Source organism: Haliaeetus leucocephalus, unplaced genomic scaffold (assembly GCF_000737465.1).
Source record: "Haliaeetus leucocephalus isolate CR32 unplaced genomic scaffold, Haliaeetus_leucocephalus-4.0 Scaffold605, whole genome shotgun sequence".
In the NCBI taxonomy this organism is placed as follows: domain Eukaryota; kingdom Metazoa; phylum Chordata; class Aves; order Accipitriformes; family Accipitridae; genus Haliaeetus; species Haliaeetus leucocephalus.
This window is the reverse complement of record NW_010973041.1, coordinates 5,775,961-5,793,719: the sequence shown is the minus strand read 5'-3', so window position 1 is coordinate 5,793,719 and position 17,759 is coordinate 5,775,961. Positions and strand designations below refer to the sequence as shown.

Sequence of the window (17,759 nt, the reverse complement as noted above, 5' to 3'; positions counted from 1 at the left end):
GACTGATAAGAAAGGAACATCCTACCCCAGGAGGCACCGAAAAGTTGAATAATTGCTAATAGGCATGAAGTCAGCAAAAATCTTTGATAACTGGAGGAAAAGTAAAGGTGGCAGGGGGAGATCACGACCACCAAGTCAACACACACACACACACACTCACACGCACTGTAGAATAAAAGAACACTGTGGAAGCGTGAAACTTTAACCCAATAGAAACTGTGAATACAGGGTGCTAGCTTTGTGGATTACCACCTAGCCCCCATCTTTGCGCAAACATGAATTGGAACAAAATACCTCTGCTCTGTGTCTATATTGGCGTTTCCCACACCGGGTAAACGACCCCACCTGTGGGACAACACCTGGACAGTTTTTTGCCATGCCACATGCCTCATTGCAACGCAGTTGAGGCAAAATGCCAAAGCTTGCTACTGCTTCTTTACGTGGCTCTGCAACGCACAGAGATCCCAGCATGCAGAGGCATAGCCACACAAGCTCTGATCCTTTGGTGCGTGCATTGGGAACAGTGAAGATGTCAGAGCACACAACGCGGGTACAGATGTCTTGAGAGCCTGCAGACATCTCACTATCTAAATGTCATAATAGTGTTCCATTGTGGTAGTGGCGAATGTATGGATTGTTTGTTGTGTTAAATGACGGATTGAACGATGAATTTTATATTCATTTTTAATTAGATGTTTTTTCCTCAGTGGCAGAACTCTTAAGAGTTTTAGGGCTGGACTTGTAAAATGTGATTTGAAGAAACTCCTGCTGCGGGGGATAGTCTCTGTCTCCAGACTGCAGTATTTTGTGGTTTCTAGGACTGTGGGGTTTGTATATTTAGCCTAGCATATTGCAGAACATTCCTGTGCAACTGGCTGCATGCTGAATTGGAGCGGTCTTTAAGGATAATCTCAAATCTCAATAGGAGAAAGGTAAATCACACTGGGTGTGCCCCTGTGCCAGGTTTACTGAGGACTTAGACTTGCTCCTGGGAGAGTGGACTGAGGGTGGTACCTGCTCTGTTGACGAAAGCAGATGTCTTTGCCTTTCAGGAGGTGTGTGTGACTGAAGGAATCCAGCCACCGAGCTCGGTGCAAAGGTTATTGACTCGCCTTGTCAGCAGAAGACACAGTTTTCCACCTGCGTGCTCTAAGTATAAACTTCTTTCTTTGCCTTGTTGATGTGCTTGCTTATAGGAAGGAAAAAGGGGCTGTGAAGGTAAAAAAAATGCAAGTCATTTGTTTATTTCCATCTTGTATGGAAAATGCTGGTGACAATGTGCTCCCAGTTCCAAGCCCTGAGCTTGGCAACTGGAGACGTGTTTTCTTTCAACATATGGGGTGTCACAGAAAGAGGTCTTTCTTACCTTTGTATTTCTCACTTGCACTTTGATTCAAGCTTGTAAAAGTTTAGGTTCAGTACTCACCCCATGTAATCGGAGCGAAAGAGTGAGTTTAAGTGTTTTTGGTTCTTTTCCTTCCATGCTTTTTTTTCTCCTTAAACTAGTAGATTTTCCCTCTTCAGTTTCTTTAGAGCGGGAGCCGTACATCTTGCTGGGGCTGACTTCCCACACCAGGACTTGCTACCAGCAGGCAGGCAGGTCTGGCAGGTCACAGGAAGTTCTGGGTTGCTTAGGCAGTGAGAGGGCTCTTCAGATATTTTCCTGATCCAGCGATAATGCCTCAGGATGCAAGCAGAGGCTGTCTTGTGTAATGGCATGTTATGAAAATACTGTTCTGCTTCATGAAGTCTAAACCAGCCCCCATGAGCAGCCCAGCAACATTGGGCGTCTCTGACAGGCACTCTTTGGCCCTGCTGTTTGTTGCACAGGATGGTGACTGCCAAGGTGTGGGTTCTGAAGAAGCATTTTGAGGGATTCCCCAAAACCAGTGACTTCGACCTGAAAAAGATAGAGCTGCCAAACCTAAAGGATGGAGGTGAGTGGAGTACCACCCGTTCTTATTTTTTCCGGAGGTTGTATGATTGCTGATGAATGGCTGTGCATCTGTAGAACTGTTTGTACATTTCTCTGGCTTGGATTTTCAAAAATGGGTTGGCACGGCTTGTGGCAAGCCATGCACCTTAACAGAGAAGGGCAATTGCTCAAGAACATGTATGCTGATGAGTTTGGTGGGTTTTAAGACACGCTGCCTTCTGACAATACCCTTAGAAGCAGTGGCTGAGCTCTTCTAACTCCAGTACGCAGCAGCAGTATGCCTTTCACAGTCTCACGCTGCCTAATCACACACAATACTTGATGGCAAAGGCGTTCGAATGTGTTTGCAAATAAAGCTTACTGGAGAATATTGCTGAAGTGATACACCCTCAAAACCGACAGCCACAAGGAGACAGAATTCGATTAATTTAGAAAGAGAGGAGTGAACCATGACAGAGCAAATGAGGTAACTGTAGTAAAACGCAAGCATGCTTTAGTGGTGAAAGGTTTTCATCTACTTTATTTTGCAAAATCCTTTAGAGAAACCTGGAGAAGATGGTAGGTTCCGGGAGGAGGTTTTCATTGGAGTTTTTCATGCTGATAGAGAAGGTATTGATATGCTGGGGGACAGCAGAGTGACTGGAGTGGGAGGGAGCCTGCAGCTGGGAGGCCTTGGGGCTGGAGTCAGTGTGGGCTGGTCTTTCATTTTAAGAAGCAACAAGGCAAGAATTCTGTCTGCATTCAATATCTATTTTTTTGCCAGTGCTTATCTGTTATATTTGACCTGTTGTGACAGCAAGAGAGAGTGAATAAAAAGAGTAAAAAAGGCACAGGCTTTATTTATTCCCGTGTTTCTCTGTTTTGAAAAGGGTAGGGAATAGGATAACTTAAAATATGCAAGAGCTGTTGATAAAATAATGAACCTTGATTTTTGGCTTCACATGGACATTTGTACCATGCTGTCTTGAGCCTCACACCACCACTTGTCCTTTGCAAAATTTACTCGAGTTTAGAAGGTGTGCCAAAGAAATTGCATTAAAGTACTAGTTATGTTTACAACTTAAAGGTTTGAAAGGTGATTCCTTCTTACATATACTTTCAAGTGTTTTCATAGCATGTGTACTTCTATAGCATTCAGACACACTTAAAAATTTCATGCCTGTGAGTATTTAAGAACATGGAGTAATTTCTTCCTTTCCACTGTAATCTCTACAGCAAGAAGAGGCATAGCTTCGTACTAGAGTAACACTTTTAAAAGAGATGGCCTTTATTGTTACATTACATGGCCTTGATTGTTTTTCCTGCTTGCTCTGAGTAATGGGAAAATATTTATATCTGAATATATTTCTAGCTGGTACTAGCAAGACCACTGCAGCACAGGCAATGAAAAGTGTTATTAGGTGTAGATGAACAGCTAAAACTGCTGTGTGAATGAAAACATAAATTAAAATTTGTTTAACAGTTTATTTCACAAGAACTAGTGGCATTAGAAACAGTAAGATGCATTAGGCTACCTGGAAAGATAGCCTAATGCTTTCTGTTTAAGGCACCAAAGTGTTTGTATTTGACCTGTGCCAAGGTTTCTTACCACCCTCTGCTGGCTGAATGATGGGAAGGCATTTTGTATAGGAGTAGAAAGTAAGTTAGTATTTTGCTTAGGGGGTCTGGCCTCTTGGAGCCTTCTGTAGAGACAGGAGGCAGATAAAAAAAAAAAAAAGGAGTTGATGAGAAGCTAGCCTCCTAAAGATACACTACAGAAGGTGTCTTTTTTAACAGCACAGCGATAATCCAGACAAAGCTAATGAATGTAATAGTTGCTTCTGGTAGTTTTTCCCTAAGGATGATGGGATATGGGGTTTTTGAGCTGTCAGGAATTCATATCACTTGTTGAAAGACTGACTTGTAGAAACTATGCTTTACTGCACTGCTAATGCCCAGGAATTTGCTTTATCTTTTGTTGCAGAGTTGCTGCTTGAATCAGTGTTTCTCAGTGTTGATCCTTACATGAGGTATATCTTTTTCTTCTTTTTAAATTGCTGGCTGAGATATCTCATTTGATCTCCCACTTAAACCTCAAAAACAATGTGCTGGGAGCACTCTTGTTGCCAGAGTCCGAGGTGCCTTTGTCTGCTTTTTATAAAATGTGTGTAAATTACAAGACTCCCAATATAGAGCTGTGCCAGATTTAGCCAGACATTAGGATAATGATGCTGCAGCGCTAGACTTTTCTTGGACTCTGCTGTTTCTTGTCATGTCTCTTCCACTGGAATGCAATGGGCTTAAAGGACACTGCAGTCCTGTTGCAGTAGCTGCTTCATTTATCTTAGCAACCTTGTACTTAAGGATTGCTGTGGTTTAACCCCAGCCAGCAACTAAGCACCACACAGCCACTCACTCACTTCCCCTGCCACCCAGTGGGATGGGGGAGAGAATAGGAAAAAAAAAAAGTAAAACTCATGGGTTGAGATAAGAGCAGTTTAATAGAACAGCAAAGAAGAAACTAAGAATGATAACACTAATAAAATGACAATAGTAATAATAAAAAGATTGGAACATACAAGCGATGCACAATGGAATTGCTCACCACCTGCTGACTGATGCTTAGTTAGTCCGTGAGTGGTGATCCCCCCACCCCCACTCCCCCCAGTTTATATACTAGACATGACGTCACACGGTATGGAATACCCCTTTGGCCACTTTGGGTCAGCTGTCCTGGCTGTGTCCCCTCCCAACTTCCTGTGTCCCTCCAGCCTTCTTGCTGGCTGGGTATGAGGAGCTGAAAAATCCTTGACTTTAGACTAAACATTACTGAGCAACAACTGAAAACATCAGTGTTATCAACATTCTTATACCAAACTGAAAAAGATAGCACTATACCAGCTACTAGGAAGACAATTAACTCTATCTGAGCTGAAACCAGGATAGGATACATATTCTAAGTAGGAAATTGCTGATATGCCCATGTTAATACGTGGTGGTTCAAGCACAGGGAGACTGGGTGATTTGAAGAAGCCTGGTGGACCATAGCATCGTAGTTCTTTGGAGTCTCAGGCTTCTTATAGTGGTGGACCATGCTGGGAAGATTAATGCTATTGTGTCCCCAACACTCTAGCCCAGTATTCATTCAAGATGGGGTGCTCAAGTAGCTGGCTATGGAAAACATCCAGATTTGTCATTACAATGACAAGCTCTTTACGATCTGTTCAACATCACTGCTTATGCTCTCTTTCTGGATCAGACAGTAGCTACCACTTCACAGTGTATCTGGAACATCATTAAAGTTGCTTACAGTAAGCCATCTCTGCCTGTGTTACAGACCTTACAGTCAAAGGGACATGAAGGAAGGAGACATAATGATAGGGACACAGGTTGCCAGGTAAGATCTTCAGTTCTTGTTATCCGTATGCATTGCAGATCTCGAAGGAATGTACTGATATTCAAGACATCTGCAGCCTGTATTACCTATTCTTGACTTCAGTCTACATACTTCTGCAACTGTATTCCTATCTGTAATTGGTTGGAATGTATTTTTTCCTCCAAGAACCTCTTTTGCCTTCTTGGAGACCATTTAGGCCTCTGATACAAGCTATATGTTATTTCTGGCTATAATGTTTTCAGTGGAAATTTCTATAAGCAGAGGTATGAAGGACCAACCATTGCACTTGCCATAAGTGTCAGCTTCACATTTTAAAATCTGATGTGCTAGTTAATTGCATGCCCGAAATCATGCATGTTATCTACTCCAACTGAGAATACCTCAGCATCGCCTAACATACAGCTCTAGCCAAAGGGTTATCTAACCTTAAATCCATCCTTTCCCAAGCTTGTGGTAATTTAGCTACATAGATGTTTTCCTTTGTCAGCTTGTTCATGCTGTGCTGCTTCTTAAGTTGCTGCACAGGAACACCTGTGGCCTTTGACTCTCATGTTTCTCTGCAGGAACACTGAGGGCTGGGATAAATTAACAACCAAGTCTGCTGAACAGAAGGCCAGCTGTTTTCAATATTCCAAGAGCTGCTTACCTACCCCTTCCCAACGTAATTTTCCCATTGGGCTAAGAAAGTTGAATTCATTTGGCGTAGAGACACCACAAGTATGAACTTCTCCCTGTTATTAGATACTGCTTTCTGTCTGGTTTTGTTACCCCAAGAGGTTCCATCCTCAGGATCTTCAACCTTTAAATGAGGTGCAGGTTGTCTGAGAACGGAACTGCTTCTTACAGCCTATCTGTGACTTCTTGCTTTTCCACCCTATAATGCCAGCATCCTCTTTCTGCCTTCTAAGTCAAAGAAGCCTAGTCTGAATTCATACCAGACTGGTGCTAGTCAAAAAAAAGTCGTCACCCATGTGGGAACATTGGATTTGTTGTGGGCAGGGCTGAGTCTAGAATCATCTTGCCCAGTATCCCCCTGGTGAGGAGAGATTGTAGACATTTCAGGAAAGGCATCAGAAGCCTACAGCATCAGCAGGTGTGGGCTAAATGTTCTGACGTGAAATGTTTCCTTTCTCCTGCATCACACAGCAACAGCAATAAAGGAGGGAAGAGCCAGTAATTATTTGTCTCTGACAGGGTATTCTTTTATATTTTTTTAATCTTCTTCTAAACAGGATTGTAGAAAGCAATAATCCTGCTTTCACAGTGGGGGCCTTTGTTGTGGCTAGAAGTGGCTGGAGAACTCATTTCATCTCTGATGGGAAAGACCTACAACTCCTTCCTTCCAGTTGGCCAGAATCACTCCCCAAATCTCTGGCTCTTGGGACGGTTGGCATGCCAGGGTGAGTTTCGAGATGCAAAGGCAACTATGCCCTGGATTTTGCTGTGCAGGATGTTTCTGCCTATCTGTATGACCTTTTTCCCTTGTCTTGTTCTACGAGCATGTTGTCTGCTCACTGTGGTAAAAAACATGTGTGCTTCTGGATGCCCTTACCCTGTAGAGGGCCTGAAGTTTGGCTCGTCCTTTAGATCAGAGGATATTTGCCTTGGAGATTATGGTGCCTCTCCTTGAGGAGCTGTAATAAGGTAGGAAGAGGATCCAGGAGGGGCTGCAAAGAATCAAGTTCAATCTGAACTAACCTCAGTGGAAAGACTCAAAAGTGACTGGCATCTGGACTAGTCTGCTTCTGCTGACTGGGCTCTTCTGCTATCACCGTATTGCCAGAATTGCCCCCAAAATAGCAAAAGGCAGCTGTTGTCATGTGCAGCAAAATAGAGGTCCTTTAAATTGCACTGCAGCAGACAGAGCTGCTGTGCTTCAGAATCCATATTCATTACTGCAGTCTCTCACATTCTCTTTATCTGTAGTTTGTATGGGACACCAAGACTTGGTCAGTTCAGTTGACGCTGAAGGCTTTAAAATGATTGTAACATTGTATGTGATGTAGACCTCCTCAGATTTCATCTTGACATCAGGCAAGATGCATGTTTTTCCAGGCAGCTGCGAGATGGATTCAGTTCATCCTTTCAGTTTGGACCAAGCGGGAAGCTCCAAGCTTGAATTTAGAAGTTAGAAGAAAAGTTTGTTGGGATTCTTGGCCAGTTGATCACATTGCTTCAGGAAGTTTGCAGAGCCTGATGTCATTCAGTATTTGTATGATCAGTAGAACATGCTTAAGCTAAACTTTAGTGGTTCCTACAGATTACTATTCACTCAGCAACCATAGCTGTGCACAGTAGTCCTCAGGAGCAGTGTGCCTGTCAGTTCAGCAAGGTTTTGCCACCATTTTTTCTTTTTCTGCCAGCTTTGATTTGTGATGAGTATCATTTAATCTTTGCCTCAATCTGGTAGATACCAGCTGGCTACTGACCTCTGTCTAGTTTGGATTTACTCTCTCTTCCAGTGTGTAACTGAGTTGTCACCTTACCATTATCTCTGTTTCTCCTTTCAGTTAGTGAGCACAAGGAAAGGTGTTTTCACCTAAGATAGACTTATGCCACAGCATCCTGTTTCCCAGTAGCGTCTTTTTTTTTCTGGGATGGCTGTAAAAAGCCAGATTAAGAAGTTTGGATTAATTTTTGTATTTCATAAGGAATGAGGAAAACTGAACCTTGTTCTGGTTGTGACAATATTTCGGTTCAATGTGGTCAAATCACATCTCTCTATCTGGTGTCTTTTATTCCTGACTGAGCATTCTTTCTTTTTCTTCACAGCCTCACTGCGTATTTTGGTCTGCTGGAGGTCTGCAAGATGAAGCTAGGAGACACAGTGCTGGTTAATGCTGCAGCTGGTGCTGTGGGCTCTGTGGTGGGGCAGCTCGCTAAAATTGGGGTGAGTGACTTGAACTGCTCATACTTGCTTCTCAGGAGACTCACCTGGGAGACAGGGCAACAAGGCCATGAATGATCAGGAGGGCAAGCATCCCTGAAGGCATGCCTACAGTAAGGTCTTAAGATGGGGCAAGCTCCTGAAGATGTAGCAAAGCTGGTTGAATGTTTCCTAGAGCTCAGGAACTCGTATGGTGACAACAGCCTGACTTTAAGGGTGAGCCCTCCACCCAGCACTCTTTTGAGTGTCAGCCTGTGTTGTAAGGGGATGTTTAGACATGTTTTTCTCCTTTCCTTGCAGGGTTGCAAGGTGGTTGGCTGTGCTGGCTCAGATTACAAGGTTGCCTATCTGAAAAAAATAGGCTTTGATGAAGCCTTTAATTACAAGACTGTTGTATCTCTGGATGAAGCACTGCGGAAAGCCTCTCCTGATGGCTATGACTGTTTCTTTGACAACGTGAGTTCAGAGAGAGAGGACCTTGCATTGAGCAGACTGTCATTTTCCTTAAACTCTAGCAGGAACTCAATATTGTATACATCTAATTGAAGACTACACCAGGAACATGATACTGATTTCCCTTGAGAAATGGTGTCTGTAAGAGCTTACTGCTTTCCTTTTCCTTTCCCACATTTATTTCTGCAGCTGACTTGGGTAGTAACAGAAAGAACAAAGACCAGAAGGCAAAGCAGGATTGTTGGTGATGTTTGTGAATGGACAGAGAGAAGCTTATCTTCACTCTCTGGAAAGTATGGCACATTTTGGGGAGGTGAGGGTCATGGTGAACATTTAACTGATGCTGAACAGAGAGCTCTAGTCCATTCCTGGCCCCACCTTGGACCACAGGCAGTTCTCTGCTGTTGCTGGAAGGGGAACGAGCGTGGATGGCCGTACGTTACATGGTCCAGGTGGCTACACCAGTACCTGTAAACAAAACAGTTGCAAGACCCACTTGTAAAATTGCTGGAGTGGCCCGTAGAGTGTTTCTGACCTCTCGCCAAGTACAGCTGGACTGTTCTTGATAGGCTGTTTGAATGTGATTGTCTTGTTTTGGAAGCTAAAAGAGTTCAACAGGGTGGATGCAGTCAAATCATGTCAGTTCGCCTTCAAGCCAGAGGACAAGCCCCGACTTTTTTCATTTACTAGTATAGCTACCATATGCATTATACCTGGTAATATAATACCTGGCACGGGGGTATTAGCTGAGATACTGGCCTAAAAGTGCCAGGCTACCTACCTGGTTTAAAGGGCAGCCATCATCACCATTTTAGCATGTCTTTCCCTCAGCGGCCTGTCTGCTGATCCAGGGATGATGGCACCGTCGTTCTGTGTGGATTGCAATGCACCCGCCTTGCCCTGGCAATTGATGTGAATGCAAAGCACTTGCCCCTGTGGCAGGAACTCCTGGTTGTTTTGCCTTACTCTTCCAAATTTTGTGTCCGTGCTGCTAAGGTCTTAAATAGATTTCATGGTCACGTCTGTTCCCTTCCCTCTCACTTCCAAGTTTTGTGCAGAGCTCTCCCCAGCAGTAAACTTTCTCACAGCTTTTCTCCATTAAAAGCTTCTGAGCACAGCACATCCCTGTTTGGGGGAAGAGAATCATTAAGTAAAAACTTGACATCACCATGATGTGAAGAGGTAAAAGTGCAGACTGGTGTGGGGGAAATGCAGAGGTGGTTCTTCTTAGTGCCCCTAGACATGCTCCTTAGGAGGAGGGATCTAAGGGCAAGTCCTGCAAAACACTTCCAAACCAAGATCTGTGAAGCAGTTTGGGAGTTAAAACTGATTCCCGGTGTTCATAACTACTTTTCAGAAGAGTGAGATCAAGTCCTCATAGATGTTGACAAGGTGTAAGGGTTTCTGCAGCCACCTAGTCTTTGGAGTAGTGGAACTCACCTCTCTGCGCCTTGATTGAACCTGTTGGTGCAACAATGCAAGGCTGGCAGGTTTTGGCAGTCAATGCCAGACACTGGATTCTCTGTAATGCTGCACATGCTCTCGTTCTTGTAGGTGGGTGGAGAATTCACCAGTATTGCTATCAACCACATGAAGAAATATGGAAGGATTGCAGTCTGTGGAGCCATCTCTCAGTACAATGACTCTGTGCCTCAGAAAGGTGTGGGCCTGCTTTCTTGTGTCTAAATTTATTTCCTGTTTGGTGATGGCAGGGAGACAGATGTAATGGGAGTCTCTTGAGATTTTATTTGTTGTTTCCGTATGCCATTTGAGTGTACGTATGTGTGTACATTTGGGTAACTAACCGCTGCTTTGGGACAGCAGGAATGTGACAACACTCCTTGTGTGTACATGCACTCATCCTCCTTTGTGCACACTCCTATCGGATGGAGAACTTCAGCTGATTAGAAATGGAGAGACTAAGCTACTTAATACAGGATTCACCAGGGCTTTAAGCAGATACAGATCAGTAGAAGGCACGCGTGGTGGCATGATGCCATTTACACAGTATGTACTTTCAGTTGAGACAATGGATTTCCCTCGGGTTTTTAGATGAGGCAGCTTACGGTTTGGGGTTTTTTTTCCCATAAAATTTCAGCTACTGGTGAAACTACTGGGAAATGTGGCTGAGATGAATATTCACTTTCAATGACATTAGTTGTTCCAAATTTGCCTTCTAGAAGAAATGGGAGGTCTGAATTCTCTCTGGCAACTGATTGGCTTTGGACTCCCAGATCACTTTAAAAATGGGACAGGCTTTTGAGAGTGGGGAGACTATCACATTTTTATGATTGAGGGAACTGGTTTTTAATGTGAGTAACTTTTTGGAGATTTAGAAAGAGCATGACAGCTTGGCAGGCTGTCAAAACAGTATTTCCAGGACTCGGCTGAAGCCCCTCAGGTGAAGCTGAGGCCACTTTACTTCTGAATAAAACTGTTTTCAGAAGTGGTGGGTGTTTAGCCCCACAGCTTTATGGATCAGGCCTTTGTTTCCCTGGGTGGCTGTCTGTCCATGAATCCTTGGTCTTTTGTCCTGGAAATTCTGTTTGGAAAAAATAGCAGTTGCTTTTGGCTGGAACAAAGTGGTTCAGTGGTCTTTAGTGGCTAAAAGCTCTCTTTATGCATTGGGTCTTACTTTAAATGGAACTGAGATTGGAGGTGGTTTGCTGGTTGCTTTCTCTTGCAGGGCCATATGTGCAGGTTCCAATGATCTTCAAAGAGCTTCGAATGGAAGGATTTATTGTGACCCGCTGGAATAACCGCTGGGAGGAAGGTCTGAAGGCCCTGCTAAAATGGGTCGTGGAGGTAAGGAAGGAAGGAAGGGGTAGTTTTCTGTAAGGCGTACTCACACCACAGCTTCCCTCTTTGTAAGGGGTCTCTTGTCATAGCTGTTGAGGTGAGGTCCCGGCATGATATTTTTCTTCCACCTGACTTGGTCTTTGAGCCTTCTGGGGACACTCAAACCATAGTGAACATGCCTGATCCCTTCTGCTTTGTTGAGACCTGTGATACTAGCTTGTGGACTTAGATATATTCCAGAATACATGTAGGCTTTGAAAGAGGATGCTTCCAGAGAAATTCAAAAGACTTCTCTGGCAATGAAGAGTTTCATATTTGAGTAATTCCTCTATTTCCCATTCAGAAGTCTCCTTTCATTTGTAGTATGAGCAAGGATTTCCATTGTAGTGTCATGCTGAAGTTACTGGCAAGAATCGATATTTTTATGGAATTGGAAGCTGGGCCTTAAAGGGACTTAACAGGGAATTTCTTAAATTTTATTTTTCTAAATGGAGGCTGAATTCAACATTTGGTTCATGGCTGTGAAAAGCTTGTGAGTGTGAACACTAAAGGTTAAGAGGCTCTAGCTTTTACAAACATGAGGATTTGGGATGGCTCAACTTTTGATCATTTGGATTTGCAATTCCATACTTCCGTATGGGTGGAGACAGGCCTGACTATGGGGAAATAATCCCCTACCTGTCCATTGTTTGGGGACCAAGTAGCACTAAATCTGTCCTGGTGTGTTTTTGTAGCAGTGACTTTTGCTCCCTGTTAGGACTCCAGGTAGAAGGTCTTGCAAGAAAAGCAGATCCTTACAACAGCCTACCTAGTTTTGCAGTTACCCTGGTGTGTGCCAGCTTACATGTTTCAGGTGAAACATACAAGCTGGAGAAAATTGGTTGCAATTTAGTCTCCTGAAGACGGTAAAAACTAGGCAGCCTGGTGAATGAAAACTCAGCAATTTCCTTTCTTACTTTTGATAGGGAAAAGTGAAATGCCATGAACAAGTCACTGAAGGATTTGAGAACATGCCAATGGCATTCATTGGAATGTTAAAGGGAGAAAATCTTGGAAAAGCCATTGTGAAAGTCTGAAGGTCACATATTCCTGGGGGACTGGCGCAGGAGAATGTGATTCTGTTAAGTGCTTTTAACTCACTGATTGAAAGGTGTGCTTCAGTCATTTTGCTGGACATTTGGTGATGATACCTTCCTGTTAATAACTGGGCTAATAATTGTAAGTATATGCCAGTTGCTTTGCTCTTGAAGAACTTGAGAGTTGCTTCCCAAAGCTACACAAAAAAAAGTGCCTTAAAACTGCTGAACTTCATCAGAACTCTAACAGATTTAATAGCAGCTTGAACCTTTCTACAACTCAACTTGTAGAAAGGAAAAGCAATTCCAAAAGCTTTGCCAGCTGATCACACATCTGATGACTAATGTTTACCCATTGATTTGGCCCAGAACTCGGCAAGAGGGATGTTTTTAACCAGTATCAAGGAGCAAAATACAGGCCAACAACACCTGGGGGTTCCTAGCTTCCTCAATGGCTGGCTTTTGGTTTTTTTTTACTTTCATCAGGAAATGTAGATATCTCAGTTATTCTGAGATTATAGAAAGAAAAAATAAATCTGTTAATGGATACTTTGCTTGTCTTGTAGGTCTGTTTGTGGAATGCCCTCCTCTTTACTTCCTTGCAGTTAACACGAGAGTGGCTAAAATACTACAAGCACTTATTTATCCCAGGAGCTCTTACAGTACAGGTGATACAGATAGGTCACTTATTTCCTTGAGTAATTAGGCCATTGGTGTCCAAGCTTAGAGTTCACCTTGCCATAGTGTTCACCCTGGCTCTCCTGGAAGATGAGGTCAATATGCTGGCCCTAGCTATGTTAAATTGGTGCTGAGTGAAGGAGACAAACAGGTTAGCAACAATAAATGTATTGAAAAAGCCAGAACAAGAACCTGTTAGTATGGGATACAGACAGGTATTGAAGGTGATGGTGAACCATCTTCAACCACTGTGGAGGACAGCTTGGTTAATTTTTATGTCTCATTGATCTGCGAAGAGGAATCCTAAGTGGCTACAATGTCTTTGCAGTGCTAGGATTAGATGCTCTGTCTGTCAACAAGAAGAGATCACTTACTTAAGATGTAGACCAACCAAAACTTGCTGAGTGGGCTGAACAAAACACATGTCCTGAAATACAGGTTGACTGGCCACTGGGGAAATACTGCATCTTGGTACAAGTAGGGAAGAGGTTCTGGTTGCTTTATAGGGTTTTCTGAGGAGAACAAACTGCCAGTTTGGGTTAGCTCCAGTGCTGTGGTTTTCAGCTGGCCTCTGAGAAAGATCTGTGGATTAATACCACTGCACAGCATGGAAAATGATAAACCAGAAAAGGGAGTTTGTTGTCAGTAGGCTTCAGATCCACTGTTTAGAGGTATGCTATTGTTTAGCGCATTTTTATTCGGAAATTTTCAGAGGGCTTGCAAGTCTTAAAATACTGAATTGTTTTAAGTCCAGTGAATTCATGATCTCTTGTTTCAAGTTAAGTTGTGATTTGGGCAGAAACTAAATATAGCTTCATGGAGTTCCTGCCCCGTGGTCGGAGTTGCAGAAAGATTTGTCTGTCAGAATAATCCTGGCTCAGCCTGCTGTCTCATAAAATACTGACCTGTACGTTCCCCTTGCTATCTGTGTACACATTTCATGCTTCATGAATTGCAGCTGATTTTGCAAAGCTGTTTTACCCCCAAAACATAATTATTTTTGTAAAACCAACACCCTGCCCCCTCCCCCCCCAACCTCTGAACTTTACTGAGGAACATAACTTGGATTTTCAGGAGCAAATAGCTTTCTCTTACACACCAGAATACTGCCAGCATGTGAATAATTGGCAATAATATCCCTCATTGTCTGGCACTGTCCGGAGGTCTTGTGGTGGTTTGTCACCATGAGCTTGGTTGTCCTTGAAGTTCTAAAGCTTATGGAGAGATACCTGAATTTTTCCATAATGTCTTGATGAAAATAAAAAGGGAGTATCAAAAACACAGAATTTTTTTTTTCCTTGATAGTCATGGGAATGAGACTGTCAGTGGTACCAGGGAGGGTGAGGGTCACAAAAGCTCTGTATTTCTCCCCTCTAATGAAGCAAACTAACCCTATGAGTACAGTCAGTGTAACAAAGTGGAACAAGGTGCCAGTGCCCAGTGGAGAGCAAAGGCACAGTAACGTGTTGCTGGGATAGGCCCTTTCTGCCAATACATGACTATGTGTCCTTTTAGGCAGAGCATTGGTAGTACCATGGCAGTCTGTGGTGGTGCATTTCCCCCCTCTCTCTGGGCTGAACTATGAATCTGGGGACTCGCTAGGCCTTAGCCCAAGTGTAATGAGTTGGGTGGTTAAGCATGCCTTGACTGTACCAGGAACTCTTGCTCGGCTAAGACAGGGAGCTGCACCGACAGTACCAAGGACTCCTGTTGCCTGGCAGAGGCTGGGGATGGGAGTAGGAATAATTAGTCATTTCCTGACAATCTTGGGACCTATCTCAGTCCTCTTCTGACAGCCTTGGAGCATCCCTTATCTGAATCTTAAGTCACTCTCTGACAGCCTGGGAGCCTTCTTTATCTGAATCATAACTCGTGAAATGGTAGCAGTGCTATTGGAATCCCACTCGTTTGCTGATGACTAAAGCCAATCATCTCATGAACCTATAAGCAGCAGTACTAAGTGAGACCCTTTGAGACCAGCATCTTCCTCTGAGTGGGATGCCTCTCAGAGCTCACGAACTCTGGAGTTTGTGAAGATTGGAGGTCTGTTGCCAAAGCCCATGGGACCTGGGCTGAAACTCTCCGCTCCTTGAGGCTCAACCCTTCGCCCGTTGAGAAAAATGCTGAGGCGTTTGACGTGAATAGTTTCACTGAACTCAAGGGGAATTTTTAACAGGTATACCTCTTTTACTTGCTTATATGTATATCTCTTAGTGTGTTCGTGCATGTACTAATCTGAATATTCTATAGCAAGTATATTAATCTATACATAAGTCACTGTCATGAATTTTATTCAACTGTGAATCAATCTCAGGCTGCTATTATAATCCCTTTAGACATAAACCATTGCCCAAGTCTGGGACTAGGAGTTGATCCAGCTGCACCTAAGCTCCAACAGGAGTTTGGAAAGCAAGGAGGTCTTCTCTGAACCTTGTAACTCAACAGGAGGGTCTCCCCTACCTTTTTACATTCCCGGTCTCTGTACAAATCAATTCTAATTCGATTTTCCTTTGTATGTTTCTCTTTTACCTTATTGCATCTTCAGTCTTTGTATACATAATTTTAGTTTGATTCTAACTTAATTTTGCTTTGTATGTTTCCTTTGTACTTAATCCATGTATTAAGTAATAGGGTGAACCTTGCCATCAAATTTTGTGAAGTCACACTTTTATAAATTCCTATTAAATAATTTTTGCTAATACCCTTGAAGGTGATTCTTTAAGCAGTCTAAACCACTCCATTTCACAACACGGTCCAGCCTGTCCTCTGGCCACTTGCACCAGGCCTGTGGGTGGCCAACGCGGCTGCCATCACCCTTCCTCTAACATTATCACTCTGCAGCTGAGCTTAAAGGCTTTCTGGGAAAGGGCAAGCTCTTGGTGGTCCCACTGGCTGTCAGAAGGCGTGCAAGGGATTGCCTGGGGCTAGGTCCTCCCTGACACTGCAGCAGTCCTCCATTGCGTGCGTCTGTGCTAAGGTGGAAAGGGTGTCAGCTCTGCCCAGGGTGCAGTGCCCATTCCTCAACAGCCCTGCAGCAGGGGCTGTGCTGGTAGTCATCTCTGGTGTTTTTGTGCTGTTTTTCTCCAGTCCACGTAGCTATGTCTGTGCTGCTGCCTAAGTGACACTTAGCAAGTAGGCTTGGCAGTGGGATTTCTGAGGCCATTTAGGATCCCAGTTCATTGAGGATGTAATATATGAGAGCAAGAGGAAGAGTTTATTTAATAATCTTAAATGTAAACAGCTGCAGGCTTCATCATCTGTTGCCTAAACAGCTCTTCATTTATACATATCATTATTTCTAGAGCAGTGGTTTAACCACTTAATGCCTTATGCTTGCCTGTGCAAAATGAAAGTTTCTAGATCAGAGGTGTTCCAGGCTACTAAACATTCTAACCTCTGTGTCCTGTTCCCAAGGAAATTCAGGCTGGGGCTGCTGGCAATACCCGCCTGAGCTTAGGACACAGTGGGGACTAGCTTTGAGTTCACCATGGCCTGCCACACCAAGGGTGGCCTCAGGAGGCCCTGGGAATTGCTGCAAAGAGCTGTGGGTTGCTGAATCCAAGGAGCTACTCCTGCAGTGCATTGCTGCATGCTGAGCTTCTCTCATGGTGTTCCAGGGTCAGTGCCCACAGGAGGGGTCAGGACAACACGGCAAAGCCACAGCATCCATTCTCATGTGAGCCCTGTTCCCCAGCTGAGTCAAGTCCAACCTTAAACCCCCAACATCTCTGATGCAGCCGGTATTGAAGTGAGCAAGACATACCTCAGATGCTTTGCTCTCACCTTGCTCCCACAACACCTGACTGTAGCTGTTCATCTCTCACACCCCCACCCAGCATCAGCTCCAACAGATCCCTCACAACTTAGCTTGCTGCTGGCCATTACCTACAGCATGGGGAGATGCCTCCTGTCCCTATCCTCAGCCCCTCATCACTAGCTGAACATGGGCTCTGCTTCCTAGTAAGCTGAAAGCCTTTGGTGCCATCCTGCTAAGGGGTGCTAAATCTGATCACGGTATTTCTCTTATCAGCAGGCTTCACAGTTCCGAGCACTGTTCATGGTGCCATTGCTCTTCCCCCAGGTTCCTCTCTCAGAGGAACCAGAAACATGCAAAGGAAGGTGAAAAAACAGACTTAATTGCTTCCCTGAGGAAATGTTGTGGACTGACTCAAGTGGAGGGTACATGACCCAAGCCTGGTCTAAAACTTTTCTTCTGTGGATGCCATTGGATCCAATGCCTGGCTGCTTCACCTCCCTAGAGTTGTTCACACCTCTGCCACATCCACCCCACCCCAGATGCTCCAGTTCCTGGGGGCCAGGCAGATGGTGCCACCTGGATAATGGGATTCCACCCCCCATGCACTCTCCTCTAGCCTTTTACCTAGACATACTACCATCACCCCAGTGCTGTCACAAGAGGGAAAAGCACAAGGCATTCCCAGAGCCCATGTGTGTATAAATATATGTATAAAAGTAGACAGTCACTGCCACCTTGTGGAGATTTGCACCTGTCACAAATTTTGTCTTTGCCAGCAGCCAGTAGAGATAAGGCTT

The 17,759-nt window shown here is 44.1% G+C and overlaps 1 protein-coding gene across 2 annotated transcripts; it reads left to right on the top strand.

Moving 5' to 3' along the window:
* Positions 1-1,065: 1,065 nt before the first annotated feature.
* On the top strand, positions 1,066-15,830 carry PTGR1 (prostaglandin reductase 1). Of its 2 annotated transcripts, XM_010578139.1 has the most exons (10): positions 1,066-1,099; positions 1,831-1,937; positions 3,900-3,945; positions 5,253-5,312; positions 6,545-6,712; positions 8,085-8,202; positions 8,500-8,655; positions 10,207-10,312; positions 11,339-11,457; positions 12,417-15,830. In XM_010578139.1, exons 2-10 carry the CDS (start codon positions 1,832-1,834, stop codon positions 12,525-12,527), a joined length of 990 nt encoding a protein of 329 aa, XP_010576441.1. In that variant the 5' UTR covers positions 1,066-1,099; position 1,831; the 3' UTR covers positions 12,528-15,830. The 2 variants fall into 2 exon arrangements, with proteins under 2 accessions (XP_010576441.1, XP_010576443.1); XM_010578141.1 differs by lacking the exon at positions 5,253-5,312.
* Positions 15,831-17,759: the final 1,929 nt, after the last annotated feature.

Bases quoted from the DNA above. Each gene is read 5' to 3' on its own strand.
- PTGR1 (XM_010578139.1), top strand. From the start codon at position 1,832: ATGGTGACTGCCAAGGTGTGGGTTCTGAAGAAGCATTTTGAGGGATTC. The intron at 5,313-6,544 runs GTAAGATCTTCA...TCTTCTAAACAG, and splicing joins ATAGGGACACAGGTTGCCAG to GATTGTAGAAAGCAATAATC. The intron at 8,203-8,499 runs GTGAGTGACTTG...CTTTCCTTGCAG, and splicing joins GGCAGCTCGCTAAAATTGGG to GGTTGCAAGGTGGTTGGCTG.